Below are 17192 nucleotides of genomic sequence, written 5' to 3'. Positions count from 1 at the left end.
TTTGACCTTAGTCAACTTACTTTACATCTTTGTGTCTCGGTTTTCTCACCTTGGAAAATGAGAATAATCACCACCTTTCAAGTTTGTTGTATAAATTAAGTGAACTCTATGAGAATTACAGAACTTATCACACGTCTGGCACTTAGTAAGTACTCAACGTTGGAAGCCAACATAATATAATATAAGCCATCTTAATATGATAGGATAAACTACAACATGATACAATACAAAACAATACAGTACACTACAATTACAACACAACACATCGACAGATTATATTTTCCAAAGATGGCCACGATCATTATCTCTTGCACATACGCTCTTCTAGAACCTTGCCACAACTGCCTTAAAAGGTGGAATCTATATCCCTTGTCCTTGAACCGGGGCAAGGCTTTGCAACTAGCACAGCCCACAATGTTCAGTGGAAATGACACTATATCTGACTTCTAAAACAAGGTCATAAAAAAATGCATGCATTTCCATCATGTTCTCTGGAGGTGTTTGCTCTTGGAATTCAGTCACCATGTTCTAAGGAAGCCCTAGTAGTCTGTGGATCCACATGGGGACAAACAATGATCTTCGATGAACAGCTCTAGCCACGCTCCCAGCACCAACTTGCCTACCAACAATCATGTATCTTGAAAGTGAATCCTCCACCCCCAAGTCAAGCCACCTGGGCGGATTTCACAGAACAGAGAGAAGCGATCCTTGTGGAGCACCACCAAAATCATAGCTCTGTGAGAAAAATACATCTGGGGGTAGTTTATCATGTACCAATAGATGACTGATGCAGATAATAGAAACAGAATCATCTGTATTTATATGAACTGCAAAGACCCTCAGTGCAACAGCTCAGGAGAAATTGGAGCCTGACAACAACCACCCGAGCCTGGAAGCAAATCACTCCCCAGTCAAGCCTTCAGATGAGACTGTAGACTCTGGGCCAATACCTTCATTGCAGACTTGTGAACTAATGGTCCAACAGCTGTGTCCAGATTCCTGGCCCACAAAAAATAATGAGTGTGTGTGTGTGTGTGTGTGCACATAAATGTGTGCATGTTTTAGGCATCTAGGTTCTTAAGCACTTTGGGCACAGGAATAGAGAACTAATACTTTTTACTATGCATAAGAGAGATCTTCTGAATATCACTGAAGGGAAAAACTCACTAAAAACATGAAAGCTTGTCCCCACACCCATCATCCAACATCTCCATCTCAGGGGATCAAAAACAAGACACAGTCTTGTTACATTTTCAATCATACCAACAGAAACACAGCCCTAAGAAAGCCAGCCATATCCTGAAGGAAAGGTATGGAGGAGTTTTACTGCACTGGATGAAATGAAAATAGCAGTTAGGCTTGAGGCATAAAAAGGAAAATATCTTATTAGAATAAACTCAGGTCACTGTGGATACTTTGTTCATAGTTGATCAAGAAGGTGAGGGACAAAATGTTAAAGCTGCCTTTTAATTCTAATACTGTAGACAGTGTGAGTGGAAGGAATGAGTAAGATCTGGCTTCATTTACAAGTGGGGACCTGAGGCTTAGAGAGAGGAGCCGACTGACTTCACACAACCTGTTAATTGCAGAACTGGGAGCAGAATCCATTTCTGTTGGCTCAACTCAGTTGTTTCCAATGCAAATGCAAAAAAAAAAATTCATTTCAAGCAAAATAGCAATTCACTTATTTCATTCTTAATCAATGAGACTTGTAGGGTATCTTACACAAAAGGATACTAGGAGAAAAATTCATAGTATGTGCATATGTGTGTGACCACATCCCATGCATGGTAAGTATTCAGATGCATCAATAGCTAAAAATGACAAATTATAATTGCTTATTTTCAAAAGTATATTAGGAGGGAATCAATGTAGGAAGGAAATTAAAAAAAAATTCTACGCAAAAAAGTGACAAGTTTATAATGTACTACCTCCTTCCTAAAACAGTCAGAAAGGTTAATATTTACCTTAGATGAGTGGGAGAATGATGTGCCTATAACAAAATGTATTATGTTTAATATGATACTATTGCATGTGACAACTGGCATAAGTTTGAAAAACATTCGTATAGCACTTCATATCTTACAAAGCCCTTTAATGCACGGTATGCCTTTTACCCCTCACAAAACCATATATGGTAAGTAGAAGGGGTATTCATATCATGGATGAGGAAAATGAGGTTCAGAGATAAAGCACCTGAAATTCATACTTCCTAACACAGCAGAGCTGGAATTAGAATGCTAGTCTTCTAAACCTAAATGTTTAGTCTAAGAATGGCAGAATTTTTACTCAATTAAAAATAAAATCTTCCAGATTCTATCAATCAACCAGGGGAAAACACTTGTCTGAGTTAGGGACTCTCATTCTAGAAAATGAAGATATTAGACTAGTGTCCACTGTTGATGCTAGAAGAAGCCTTGAGGATACAGCTGTAGAGATGAGACAAATGAGGAAGAGGATGTTGCTTACAAAACATTTGACTGACAAGCAGCTTTGAAGATTTCTCAAAAGTGTGGTCCCAACATCAGCACCACCTGGGAACTCCTTAGAAATACAAATCTTTGATCCCCACTGCAGACCTACTGCAACGGAAACTCAGGGAGTGGAGGCCAGCGCTCTGTGCTTAACAAGCCCTCCAGGGCAGCTGGAAGAAGAGCAACTTGACCACAGATGTCCACGCTCAGTCTCTGTGCAGGCGAGACATTCTAAGAATAAATCAGGTCAATAGTCCAAGGTTAGCGTATTACATTGTGACAAGTTCACAATCTATGAGTCATGATTTTTGTTTCTAAAGTGAGCCTTATTCAGTTATCAGAGGGATTACCCTGTAATCCACAGAAATAGATGTTGATGATTCATGCAATGTCAAATGAAACGCTACCACTCTAGCTTTGGCTTTGGAGTCTGTGCATTAGAAGCCATGAAAATAAACAAAAGGACTGGACAAAGGCTCAGGAACAGTTAGGCCGACACTCTTCGGGGGTACTGTAAAAATGATGTTCGGTTTATGGGACAGAGAGTTGTACGGTTATCACAGACCAAATCTATAAATCAATCTTCTTACATAAAAGCAATAACAGACAATTTCAAAATAAGGATTTAATTCCCAACAATAAGACCTGCTAATGCAAACGGTGCTAACTATATGCCAAACACTGTTTTAAGTACTTTATACATGGTAACTCATTTATTCCCCATTATAATCCTATGAAATAGATACTATAATTATCTTCATTACAGAGATGAAAAAACTGAGGCACAAAAAGTTTCAATGACTGATCCTAGGTCACATAGAAAGTGGTACAGTTGGGATTTTAACTAAAGGCAGTCTGGTCCTAGAATCCATGATTTTAGTCACTACAATATACTCCAATGCGAATAATCTTAAACTCTACGAGGTTGGCTCCAAATCATCCTGAACACTATGAATCTGGTTCCACATTATCTTGAAAAACATGAACTCGGCCCTTCAATTTGCAGACACTTCCCTCTGGTTGCACATAATGACTCCCAACAACTTCAACCCAGTCTTACAGAAAACTCTTCTATGGTGAAAGAATAAAAAGACAGAAAGAAAAATCAATATGTATTTTCTTCTTTTAAAACAAGGCAAAAGCCATACCAACTCAAAGCTAGAATCACCATGAGAGATCATCTCATTCCTCAGGTCCAATTTACAGATATTGAAACAGACCCAGAGAGCGGTAGGGACTACCCACTGGATCTCTTGGCCAATCACAGAATTTCTGGACCTCTTAAGACATCTTAAATAATTGTTTCTAGTGGTGCAACCAAGTTGTTCCACTTGTTTAAGAGATGACATGTTTTTGTAAGGTTGAAGAAGTCATCTCTTTCTGCTTGATCCTCACTCTGGTTCATCTATAACCCTTCTCAGTGTTCACCAGAGCTCTACTGATGTTCATTATGACCACCTTCCAAGGTCATTGAAGGTTCTTGTCAGTAAAAATTCTAATAAATCACACATCTATCTATACTAGCTATCACAGCAAACAGCACAAAATCATTATTGAGGCTGAGTAGCTTGCCTTAGGCACAGAAGTAGTCAATTTGGAGGCCTGGAATAGAACCAAGGTCTGTCTTTCCTTCCAAGTTTCATATCAGGGAACAGAAAACTCCAAACCCTGTGACCAAGAATGAGAGTACCATAAAATCCTAGCATCATTCAAATCAATTCTCCCATCTGTTGCCTGAATTCTTTTCCCAGCATTATTGCCAAAATTCATCTGATAATGATGGTGGTGAGAGCAACAATAATAATAGTGTTATTATGCGCAAGATAGCATATTCACATATTATATCTACACCCATTATTTCATCTAGTCCTCATTTAAATTCTAAGATGTAGTATTAACTCAGGTTAATAACAGAGGTTTTAGGGAGTTTAAAAAACTCACTTGGTAAATGCTACAGTATCATTTCAAATGGCTCTAATGAAGGCAGACTTGCCATCTTCCGAGACAGCCTACATTGAACTTCAACTGTCCTTACTGTTAAGAAGGTACTGTCCTTATATTATAGTGCTGACTGCCTCTCTTGGCTTCTAAATATTAGTCTCTGTTCTGCTCTCTCGAGCTCCATGGAAGCCTGACACTATCTGCAGAGATTCCTATCCAAGTAAGGTAGGAGGCACAGAACGCTTCCACGACTTCCAGGATGAGTTCTCCCTCTTTCTCATCAAGCAGCATCCTATATGAGCTTCCTTCTTATCATGTACACTCCATGCTATAATTGTCAGTCTGTATTCTCCCAATAGACTGTGAGCTTCCTTAAAGTGGGGAACATGCAAAATTGTATCTGTATTCCAGGCATACTGCTCAATATGGAGCTTTACTTTAAAAATTTTTAAGTGAGATATAATTAACATATCACTAAATCCACTCTTTAAAAATGTACAATCAGTGGTCTTTAGTGCATTCAAGGAATTGTGCAATCAATAGCACTGTCTAATTTCCAGACTATTTTGATCGTTCCCAAAATAACCACTGTCCCCACTAGTAGTCACTCCCTGTTCTCGTCTCTCCTCAGCCTATCATATAAATAGAATCATGCACTATGAAGTCTTTTGTGTTGGGCTTCTTTCATATAGCATAATTTTCAAGACTCATACCTGTTATATAGCATGTATCAGTATTTCATTATAATTTATGATTAATAATATTCAATTGTATTGACATACTACATTTTATTTATTCATTCTTCAATTAATGGATATTTGTTTTTACTTTGGGGCTATTATGAATAATGCTGCTATGCACATTCATTTACAGGTTTTTATGTGGATAAATATTTCAGTTTTCTTGGATATATACTTAGGATTAGAGCTGCTTGATCATGTGATAACTCTATGTTTAATGTTTTGAGGAAGTGCTAGACTCTTTCCAAAATGGCTACACCATTTCACAATCCACCAGCAACTCCAAACCCTGTGACAATTCCTATTTCACTACATTCTTGCAAACGTGTGTCTGTCGTTTGTATTATAACCATCTTAGTGCATGTGACGTGGTATCTCATTATAGTCTTGATTTGGTTATTTCCTGGATACCTAATAACATCAAACATCTTTTCCTATGCATATTAGCTTTTTGTTTATCTTTGGAGAAATGTCTATTAAGAGCCTTTCTTAATTTTTTAGTTGGATTATTTGTGTTCTTCTTATTGAGTTGTAAGAGTCAATATATTCTACATACAAATCCTTTATCAGATATGTGATATAAAAACGTATTCTCCCAGTCCATGGGTTGCTTATTCACTTCCTTGATGGTGGTATTTGAAGCACAAAAGTGTTTAATTTTGAGAAGGTCCAATGTATCAAATTTTTTTTAGCTGTTTGTGGTTTTGGTGCCACTGGCTAATCCAAGATTATGAAGATTGCTCCTGTGTTTTCTTCTAAAAGTTTTATAGTTTTACTTCTTGTATTTATGCTTTTGATCCGTGAAGTTAATTTTTATATATGCTGTGAGGTAGGGATCCAATTTTATTCTTTTACTTGTGTATACTCAGTTGTCTCAGCAGTATCTGTTGAAACAAAAAAAAAACTATTCTTCCCTCATTGAATATCTTGGTAACTCTGTTGAAAATCAATTGCCATAAATGTAATGGTTTATTTCTGGACCCCGAATTCTATTCCATCAGCCTAGATGTATACTTTATGCCAGTACCACACTGCTTGATTCCTATAACTTTGTCATAAGTTTTGGAATTAGGAGGTGTGAGTCTCTACATATTTTTGCAAAATTGTTTTGGCTATTCTGGGTCCTCTGAATTTCCATATGAATTTTATAATTCACCTGTCAATTTCTATACAGAAGAAAGCTGGAGTTCTGACAGGAATTAAATTTACAGATCAATCTGGGGAACATGCCATCTTAACAATATTATGTCTTCCAAGCAATGAACACAGAGTATCTTTCCACTTGCTTGAGTATTCTTTCATCTTATGCAACAACTCAACAGATTTATGTTCAGTTATAATCAGTGACTAAAAGAAAAATAAATAAATAAATGAGTGAACAAACTAGTCAATGAATAAAAGAGAGAGAGAGAGAGATTCCAAGCAGCTCTTAAAAAACGTACACAGTGGCCACCTTCTGAAATCACATTTCTCTTTTCATGAAGCCACCTTTTACTAGTCCCAGTTTTCAAGATACATTTCAATCTTTTCCTGAAATTTTTTATCATAAATTATATTGTTTCTTTCTCTCCTGTCCATTGATATGATGGAGTGTGGTAGAGAGGTGATGACCTGAACGACGCACCTCCCTTCACACCCTTTCTTCATAAGGTACTCCACGACACTTGTTCTAACACAGGTGCAAACAGATCACCCAGACCCTCCCTCTTTTTCTCTCTACTTGCTAGTTGTAGACTTCCCCCAAACAATGTTAAGCATCATAACATTTAGCTATGCTAGGCTGGCTGGGGAGAAAAGGAGCCCTAAAATTGGGATTACATAGAATATTAAGTCATCCAGGATGCTATTAATAAAATCTGTTCTCTGGCTTCGCCTGCCTTGGTAAGGGTCAATTTAACATAAATCGGCCATTTAGGAAATGAACCATCACTCTGTGTAGGTTGGGTGGCAGAGAAAGCCAGAAGATTCCTCATTGCTAAGAAGCTTAGCACCTCTAGCAGTACCTAAGAAGTGACATTTTTCAGTATTTTCATACAACCAGTACAATATCAAGATGGAATCAGAAACAGTTCAAGACGCTTTATAAATGATTCAGGTAATGGGCTTAAACGTCCACCTGCTAGTACTTCAAGCTTTCTGAAACACATTTCTTAAAAGGGACAACTAAATATTCTATCTCTTTAGACCACTTTAGTGAATTCTTGTATTTTGCTTATACTAGCAGAATATGTTACTTTAATGGACCCATTGTTTACCATCAATATATGCAAAGAACCCATCTAGAATTAAATTCTCTCTTTAAAATAAGTCTGAAGGTTACATATTTTTAAGGATGTTCATGGGCACATATAGATAGAAAATTTATTTCCTTTTAAAAAGCACACATTATATTAAGCCAATTAATTAGTTTTGAAATGGCTTATAATTGGCATATACTTATAACACTTCAAACATCAGGTCAGGAGGAATCAGAAATAATGCGGTAAAGGAAGGAGATGAATCATGGAGGCTCAAGTGAATGAGTCATATGATAGTTCCGCAGATTTTTTCTTTCTTTCTTTCTTTTTTCTGAAGAAAGGAAGCATATATCAGTTTATCAGTTACGTAACTTTTCTTTCTCTTATCTTTGAATTTAAAGAATTTACCACATTGATCTCTGTATTAGGAAACACTGAGTAATATAATGGTCCTCTCTTTTTATCATTTCTGTAGAGGATACAGAGAAGAATTTGATGTCTGTTTTTATATCATCCCAATATTAAGAGAATAGTTATAGTATTGAATTATAACCCCTGATAACATCATCATTTCAACCAAGTGCACTGCCTTCAAGTGATATAAGGCAGTGTAAACATTTTAGCTGATTCAGCAGCTACCATTAAGCTGTCCTTACAAAACTCATTTGCCTCAGCTGGACTAATTTTTTATTGGTGCAAATACTTGTTAATTATGGAAAAATCAGAAAGCAGTTATAATTATGTCATGCACTAACTCAGTGGCAATTCCGGTTCGGGTTCTCTAGCAGATTTCTAGGGTATAAATACTGACAGCATTACCGGATTTGATGACAACATTTACTTATTTATTCAGCAAATATGAATTTGCATGCCCCTTGTGTGCCAGGAAACAAAAGATAATCTGTCCTCAAGGACTTCATAGTCTTGTATTTATCACAATTATTTCTCTGCTGTTCAAGATTAAGGCATTCTGCATTTTTATATGGTCTCTATAAGGTATACTCTGTGAGGTAAAATTATTAGAATTTTTGCTTCACATTTGAGTAATCTGCAACTTAGAACAATAAAACATAATCCAATTCTCTTCTGGGGTCTTGAACCCCAATATGTCAGCAAAATTGGATACATATTTGGGTGAGGGCCCAGGGACCTCAGAGAAGTCAAATTCACAAAGAGACAAATTCCAAATCCCAAGTGGCCCTGTCTGCACTGAAAATTACACCTGCTGGTTCAACAGCAGTAAGTGCCCAACTTGTATCTCTTATTTCAAGAAAATTCCAGCTTGCAGTTTTATGTAAACTGGAAATACGTATGTTCACATTATGGAACATAACAAATTAAAGTTTCGTGTTTGTAGTTAGTATATTCACTGAAAGGCAATGTGTAACTTTCTGGATAATTTTTCCACGGTGTGAAAAGAGCCTTAGCACTTATACTCCAAAGTGGTATTTTGTGGGGAAGACAGACCAGTTACTCACCATGACAAATGGTGATATCTAGGATTGGTTATTAACCACCTCCAACCTTCTGTCTAGAGAGACCATTTTATTTCATCGTTATACTTCAGTTTGGCTATAAAGCATATAAAGGAATCGGGTGTCAAAATGCACAAAACAGTAACAATATCTTATCTGAGATATGGCTTTTTCTGTTAAAACAACATTCCTATGTATTTGCCATGGTAAAATCTAATCATCTTGAGTTTAAAAGAAAAAAAAAGTATAGCTGGATTTGTATTTTGTTGTTTATTTGCTTTTAAATTAAGAAAAAAAGAAGAAGAAGAAGAAGAAAGAAGAAGAAGAAGAAGAAGAAGAAGGAGAAGGAGAAGGAGAAGAAGAAGAAGAAGAAGAAGAAGAAGAAGAAGAAGAAGAGGAAGAGGAAGAGGAAGAGGAAGAAGGGAAGAGGAAGAGGAAGGAGAAGGAGGAAGAAGAAGAGGAAGGAGAAGGAGGAAGAAGAAGAGGAAGGAGAAGGAGGAAGAAGAAGAAGAAGGAATTAAAGGGGACCATGGGGCTTCAGACCAAGGCTCCTACCAAAACAAATATCTAAGCGGTGGGAGAGGAGGAAGGGAGTAGGGACACCAGTCCTGGCAGGAAAGCCCTTTAATTTTACAAATGTGATGTGTGCTTCTGCATGGGCATGGGGCTAATTATTCCCACTAAGATGCTGCTGTAAAACGGAGACACTCAACAGGCAGCTTTGTGAGTTTCTTTTTAAACCAGTGCCTGGAATGAGTGACTCAGTGTAATGTAAGTCAATCATATCTGGGCCAAGGTCTTGCAAACAAGTCACAGCTAAAGGTTACCCCAGGGACCATGGCCAGGGAACGACAGAAGACACCCCCATCCTCACCCTAGGCTCCAGCTGAGCTGGCTTCTCCTGGGTATTCAGCAGCAGCTGCCTGCTTTAATTCCTCCCTTTTCACTGCTGGAAGCTAACCGACACCGCACACTCACTGGGGCGAGTAAAATGGGCATTTGGGGGCAAAAGTTTTGTAAAGGTGCAGTCCAAGGTAGATGTTCACCCTGAAGTTCCACGCTGAAATGTTATATTTTCCTGGCACTCCAAACAAAGATTAAAAGCTAACTTTATCATGCTCGTCACACAAGATACAAACACAAACATCATCTTCTAAAAAAGGAGGAGGAGGTATAAATGTTATTGAGATGCAATTATATACAATCTAAAAATTAATTGCCCGTCATCAAACTCCTGGCATGCAGCTCTGAGTCAGCTAACCACTCCTCCACCCCCACCTCATTGTTATTTAACTGTTGAGGTTTCCTGGCAAGTACAGACTAATTCAAAATAACCCAGATCTTCTAAATATGGACACTGCAAAGAATGAGATCCCCTTTTTCTTTTAAAATGGTATTTTTGCAACTTTTATTTTACTGTGCTCCATTTAGTGTCTTATATATGAGGTTTCTACGCTATTTCAACCTCTACCATAGCTCTCAAAGAAAGCTATTAGTAAGCAGACAATACAGACACATAGACAAATCTGGGCGTTTTTGTTTTTGTTTTAAAGCAAATCACAGTATGCACCTAATTTCTTTCCCAGGGGAATACAGGAAAAGGATGGTGACACTATTCACATGTCTCTCTTTTTCCATAGTAGAAGACCCCATTTCTATCTCCATTCCCAAGAAACCAAACAAAGAACCAGCAAGTCCCATCAGCAGGGACAGTCCACATTTCATTACATAATATCAGCCAGTTGTAGCTTTCGTCTCCCAGTAGCCAACATGTTTGGGTTGCACAGAATAATACGGAATATTAAACATTTAATTACTAATTAATCTCCCCTGCAGCTGCTCATGGCTTTCACAAGCTAGAACATGGAGCACAAGAGAACAGATCCATGGCACCACAAGACTCCACCCTGATTATGCTGCCTGCAAGCCCTCAGGCCACATGAATTCCTAATAAAAAGCCTTCCATACAACACAGACACACCTGAAATAATTTCTCAGGTTGCTTCATAGATTACTGCTTTAAGAAAGGAACTCAGTGTGGGAGCACCGGATTGCAATTCAAGACGTGTCCATGTGACCAAACAGCACGTATGCACTCAGTTTCCAGACAGACTAAGAAATTACAATATTTTTTAAATGCTTTAAATGAAAAAAATAGATATATCATTGACAGGGTGCCCAGCATTCAGAAAGGAAAAGTCCCAAACCTTCAAAGACCCAAAGCTTTTAAAGCAAGCTCCAGACACAAGCTAACAGTCCCTAAACAGAATGGGAAGGATTGAGTGGACTGCTGCTCAAAGCTAACATCTTACTCCTTGTAACTCTAGAATACTATGGTATCTCTGCCAAAGGGGAAAAACTGTAGTTACCATGCTCACTTTAGAAGTAAAGAAAAGGAAGCTCAGACTGGCGATGTGAAGAATCTGCACAACTGGAGCTCTTTTTAGAGAGGTGACCACATGCAACTGAGAAGACAGTGCTCCTCTTAATGGCAAATGTGGAGTCTAGGCTATCAAACTATGTTCAACCCTATCCTTTTCCCCGGAATCTCTCCAAATGTTTTAATACTAGTCTAAATGAGGGTAGTGAAATCACACTGGTCCAATTCCAAAGCAACTTGATCCAAAAATACTAAATCTCCAGTTACCCTTAATACAAAATGTCTGAAAGTTCTTCCAAGTCACCTAGGTACCAGCTTCAACCCTACCAAACTCAGTGCGGGGAAGAAAAGGCAGCTTTGTACCAGGAACTAGAAGACCAGCACTCTGGCCCTGGTTTCGTCAAGAGAAGCGGAGTGAAATCATAAGCCCATGGATTTACCCTTTGTCCTCTAAGAAATCAAGAGAGTTTCCTGTGCTGCAGCTGTCCTTTTACTAGCAGCAGAATGTCAGGTGGCTGGGGTCTAGATATGTACTAATTCTAGGTACAGACTAATTCAAAGACACTACATACTGTCATAAAACTTCTATTTACCTTTAAGTTACGCTTTTGAGTTGCCCACTTCTTTGTTTCCAAGCTGTGTTTTAAAGAAAGTACCACAAAAGAGAGACATTTTGGAATAAACTAGTTATACTAAAGGGACCCAAACTGCCCCTCGCTTGAGCTTAGCATCCACAGAGAACCATTATGTCACGGCTCAGGGAAAACAAACAAACAAAAATCATCGATCCTGCCTCTGATTGAGCCTCACTGAGCAATTCTCTTTCTCTCTCTAGACAAAATCTTCCTTCTGTAAACTAAGAGTTTGGCCACACGACCTCTATAAGCTGTGACGCTCTAAGATCACAGTGAGTCTGCAGTTCACCCCACAGCCACCTCTGCACTTCTCACTCCTGTTCTTCTAAAACTACTCCCTAATACCCATGTTTTAAAATGACTAGAAATTTCAGTGCTAAACACTAAGGTAGTTTAATTTCATTACTTTGTGCAGTGGCTGGCACAGATGTGTATTTTTATATCTTCTGTAAAATTTGCTAAAGGCGTTACCCCCAAACCCACTATAGCCAAAAACCCTGTTGCTATACCCCCCACCAAATTTCCCCTCTTACTATGAGAGTCCTTGAGCATCAAGAAGGTAATAGTGCATGTGATTTCATCTGCCATTCACTTTGAACTCCAAATACCACATACCACATTGAACTATCTTATTCTTCCAACAAAGCATTCACTTTCAATATTCCTTGACTTTCTCTTTCCTGTTATTCTCGCACCTTGACTCCCATTCCCCTTCCCACGGCACATGCTGCCAAGGGAACTCAAGCTCTGCCTGCCCTGTGCGTTCCTGCCTGACACTTCCCTAGAGAAGCATAAAGAATACTGTTGATATCCCTATGTTTGATTCCTCCACAACTTCAATATCTGGTGACTCACATGATAACTTAAAGTAGCAGCAAATCGAAGCCCTTCTCTTGTGTCCTTTTGAATTGTTCATGTGCTTGTCACTTCTGTAAGACTAGGAATTACTCTAGAACAAGGCCATGTTGATTTTAACCTTTGTATTTCCAATGCCTAATCCACAGTGGGATCTCAGTAAATGTTAGTCAAAGGAATGAAAATGGGAAATGAAGCCATATTTCCCAAATAACAGTACAAGTAAATAAGTGAACAGAAATAAAGTCGGGAAATCTGAGAGGAGAAAATGCTCCTTTGGAAAAAGAAAATATCCCATAAAATTGATTTTCAGGAGCTCAGACATTTTTGGAAGTTGTTATGTGAATAGAGCAACTTTGGACCTCTTACTGTGCAAACATTCCATGTGTATGATCATTTTCTCCTGGATCCACAAGTCAAAGCAACCTTACAAAGGTGACTCAGAGGTGGGGTTGAGAAAGCTCACAACACGTGCTCGAATGATGAGAAATCACAGACCTACTAGCCTACTTTGAGTAGTCAGTCAGGTGATTCAACAGGTTTTGCAATTTGCTTTGGATCAAAAATGGAAACATCAAAGTTGGGCATTAACAGTCTACATTTCCAAGACTTTTCAAGTACCTTTTAATTACAACACAACACAGTCTACTGCAGAATCATCTTCTCTTGGCACGCATTTTTAATATTGTAAGTGTGTGATTATTGTTCTCACAGCATATAATTATGTTAACCAATAAATACTAACGCATCTAATTCAGTTCCATCAGAGTGAAGATAATTCAGAAGAATGAGCTGCATCGCCCAATTAACTCTTGCTTTCCAAAATTAGAATCATAAAGAAGTTAGAATGGTTTGCTCTTTAATTTCTGAAGGGAGCAGGCACATGGAAAGTAAATATCAACTTGTTCTACTAAGGGTTATCATAATTAATTTTTTTATTTTTTAAAAATTTTTACAGTTTTTAAAGGTTACTTTCCACTTACTGTTATTACAAGATATTAGCTATATTCCCCACGTTGTACAATATATCCTTGAGCCTATCTTATACCCAAGAGTTGTACCAACCACTCCCCAACACCTATAATACCCCTCCCCCTTAATTGTTTTGACCATTTGGATGGTTTTCTTTTATGTGAAAGCCATATTCAAGGGACCCTGACCGGTCACATGAGTGAGAGTGTCCCTGGAGTGCAGCTTTCCTCCTAAAAAGAAAACCATTCAGAGGGACATCTTCAATCTGGTTGCAGAATTTAAAAACCAAACACAGGCCTAAGTTCAAGGTCCACTGTGCTCACAGTGCAGTGATATGTCATAGGGCAAGTCACTTACTTGCTAAGTCTTAGCGTCTTCATGCACAAAACAAGCACATTGCCTGTATCTCAGAGTTGAGGCATCTATATTGCACTCGTCTGCGTATGTGTGAAAGTGCTTCACCATCAGGAAAGCACTGTCCAAACATCGGTGAGGATGAGCCCACGTGCACAATGAGAGATTGCGCAAACAGAAATGTGGCTGCTGAATACACCCATTAAAATGCAGTGGCTTACAGGAGGCATGTGTAGACACAGCCTCAAAGAATGAAGGCCATATTGAGCAAAAACCTCTAAGCCAAATCTCCCCAGTACATACTAGGGTATGAGAATTTAGAAGTAAAAAAAAGAAAGAAAGAAAGAAAAGGAAAAGACTAAACAAAAACTGTATTTTAAAAACAGAAGAGGGCATAAAAGAATTTAAGTTCAACACGGATACGTCCAGTGGCAAAGTCAGTGGTCTTGTCCTCCTGAGAAACTGGGCTTGAGAGATTTGCTTGGATAGAACTGAAAATATGCTTAACATCAAACAATGGTTAGAAACTACGAAGCAAGCAAGGCGTGCTGGGGAACATTTCTGAGATCTGGGCCCATCCTCTCGCATCTTTCCAGAGTCTGTCTTCTTACCTAAGCAACTTTTTCATAATGAATTGTAGCTTTGCCCTGCTTGGAAATCTTCAACTATCTCCCATTATCTGTAAAAGACAGGCTAATATCTTAATCTGGCATTCAAACTTGTCCACAGGCTGCCAACAGGAAACCTCCCAGGCCCAAGGCCCACTTGAGGCCTTCAGTGGCCTCGTCTGCAGCCACCAGGCTGCTTGCAGGGCTCTGGATGTGGCCTGGACCTTCCTGCCCTGTGGCTCAGGCTGCTCTCTCCCCACTTGTCTCAACCAACATCATTACTCCCGCGTCTCTCAGCTGAACATGCAAGTCTTCAAATAAACCTCAGATGCTGCCACCTTTAAAAGAATATCTCCGTCTTTTCCTTGTGATTCTATCTGCTGCTGTATAACTTATAACAACCATGTCCTATTTGACTCCCTTTCAACCATCCTCTTTCCTTCTCCTAATAGTCCCCCTAAAAGACCACAGCTCCTGCTCCCTACCTGCAGTTCAGCACGTGTTTACAGAAACAAAGTGCACTTTCACTACTGACAGGTCTAGTGGAGCCAAGAGTGATGGCAGCTGTGGAAGAGCTAAGCTCTAGTGTATTTTTCCTTGTGCCCCCACAGAGCTGACAGTCCCATTACATGTCTAGAAAAGGTAACATCAATATGTCTACAGAGGAAAGCACCTTATGCAGTTCAGTGTTGAAATGACTGACAGCAGAGAGGCAGGACTGGTTCTCATTCATGAAAGGAACCACTGTGAACAGACGAGCTGCTGTTGAAGAACGGAGTGCTGCAGGCACTGTCACTTAACCAAACGAACATCACACAAGAGTCAAACACCACCATGACAATGGTGCCAGTCCTAGGTCTGCATGCAGGGTTCTGCTGGCTGTCTTCTGAGGACTCACAAGCCCTGAAATCAACTTGCCAGTACTATCTCAAGACCTGAGAGGGGCAGGAAATGACCACTAGCAATGGAAGATCAGCTTCTGAAATGCAGATAATAAATGAAAGTACAGAAGAACAGCCAAGCTCCACAGTAATCCAAGAGATGCAAAGAAGAACAGATAACCAGATACCATTTGCATTCTTAAAAAAATCAGATTAATGGCTGCCACCAAATTCTCATGAGACTGAGGAGAAATTGATATATTCAAACTGTTGGTACCGGTATAAGCTATTCACAACCCCTGGAAAGAAAAGTAAAGAAAATGGTCATGGGGCAGAGGGTATAGCTCAGTGGTAGAGTGTGTGCTTAGCATGCACAAGGTCCTGGGTTCAAAACCCAGTAACTCCGTTAAATAAATTATATAAATAAATAATTAAAAACTTAATTACTTCCTCCCCTTCTCTGCAAAAAAAAAAAAAAAAAAAAAAAAAGTGATCATAACCCCCCATGTAGAAATCCCATTCTAAAAAAAATCTGAAGTAGGGAAATAGCTCCAAAGAAAATCTACACAAACATGTCCCTTGTGGCATTATTTACAACAACAACCCAAAAAAGGAAGCCACCTCGATATCCAACTTAAGAAATTTCTTTACAAAAGATGTAGCCCTCAACTTAACTTCACCATAGCCATGCTAAATCCTATTTCTGAAGATTATACCAACATGTAACAAAATATGCACCTAGGCCAAGCCAGAAAAAGAGCAAGGCAATGGAGTAAGAAGAGATTCTATGTTTGTAACATTTTTGTATAATGCTGCTGTGTTACCTTAAGGAAAATACTAATAAGTCAGTTTAAGAAGTTTCTGTCTGTTAACTAACATATGTTGATATTAAATAAAAAGACGACTTAGACTGCTGGCTCCGGGAGGGCTACAGAAGCAGCCTGCTCTTTCAGACGGCCGCAGGCTATCTGTGGCTGGCAGCGGGGGCACCCTTGTGGAGAGCTCTCACCTGCGGGGGCCGAGGCTTGTAGGGGGAGCTGCACTCCAGGTCAGCCAAGATACTCGTCAGTGAGTCGATCTCAGCATCCAGGCTGGAGCGTCTCTCCTCAAGGGTCTTGCCTCCAGGATTTCCCTGTTAGACGCAACACGGACATGTTAAAAAGGGAAATTTCCAGTTTCCATATCAGTCTGAGCTCAAATTTCTCAAGTAATACTGTGGCTGTGTCCAAGCTTTTCTGTAGTTCATTTTTTTAAAAATATTTTTAAATTTTATTTTATTTTATTTTTAGCTTCTAAAAAATCTCACTGACATAGGCTGCAGTAGAACAATCGCTTTTTGATAAACAAGAAAACTGAAATATATCAGGTGATTCTCCTAAAGTCATGCTCTTATTTAAAGGATATTTTCTTTGAAGAATATACAAGTTAAAGGAAACAAATGTCTCTTTTCCTGCACTCAAGGAACAGATCCCAATGGGGAGACACTGCAAATTCCATGTTCAGAAACCACCAAACAGAATGACGACATTTTAGTTGGAGCAGATTCGGGCAAGGGTGAGAGCTTCCAGTCCAGAAAGAGGAAGCCGTGGGAGACCAGTGGACTAGGTGTGTCTGTATGACAGAGAGACGGCAAGCTCCAA

At 39.0% G+C, this 17192-nt stretch overlaps 1 protein-coding gene across 5 annotated transcripts in view; it reads right to left on the bottom strand.

The window, feature by feature from the left end:
- Positions 1-17192, bottom strand: part of LPP (LIM domain containing preferred translocation partner in lipoma) — a 631758-nt gene that overhangs the window by 308347 nt on the left and 306219 nt on the right. For all 5 annotated transcript variants that reach the window (XM_031453092.2, XM_064493711.1, XM_064493732.1 and 2 more), the window contains one exon: positions 16562-16684. In XM_031453092.2, coding sequence (XP_031308952.1) covers positions 16562-16684 — 123 coding nt within the window. The remainder of the gene's footprint in view (positions 1-16561; positions 16685-17192) is intronic.

The sequence above is a fragment of the Camelus dromedarius genome, chromosome 2, assembly GCF_036321535.1.
Source record: "Camelus dromedarius isolate mCamDro1 chromosome 2, mCamDro1.pat, whole genome shotgun sequence".
Taxonomy (NCBI): domain Eukaryota; kingdom Metazoa; phylum Chordata; class Mammalia; order Artiodactyla; family Camelidae; genus Camelus; species Camelus dromedarius.
This window is presented reverse-complemented; position numbering and strand designations above follow the sequence as displayed.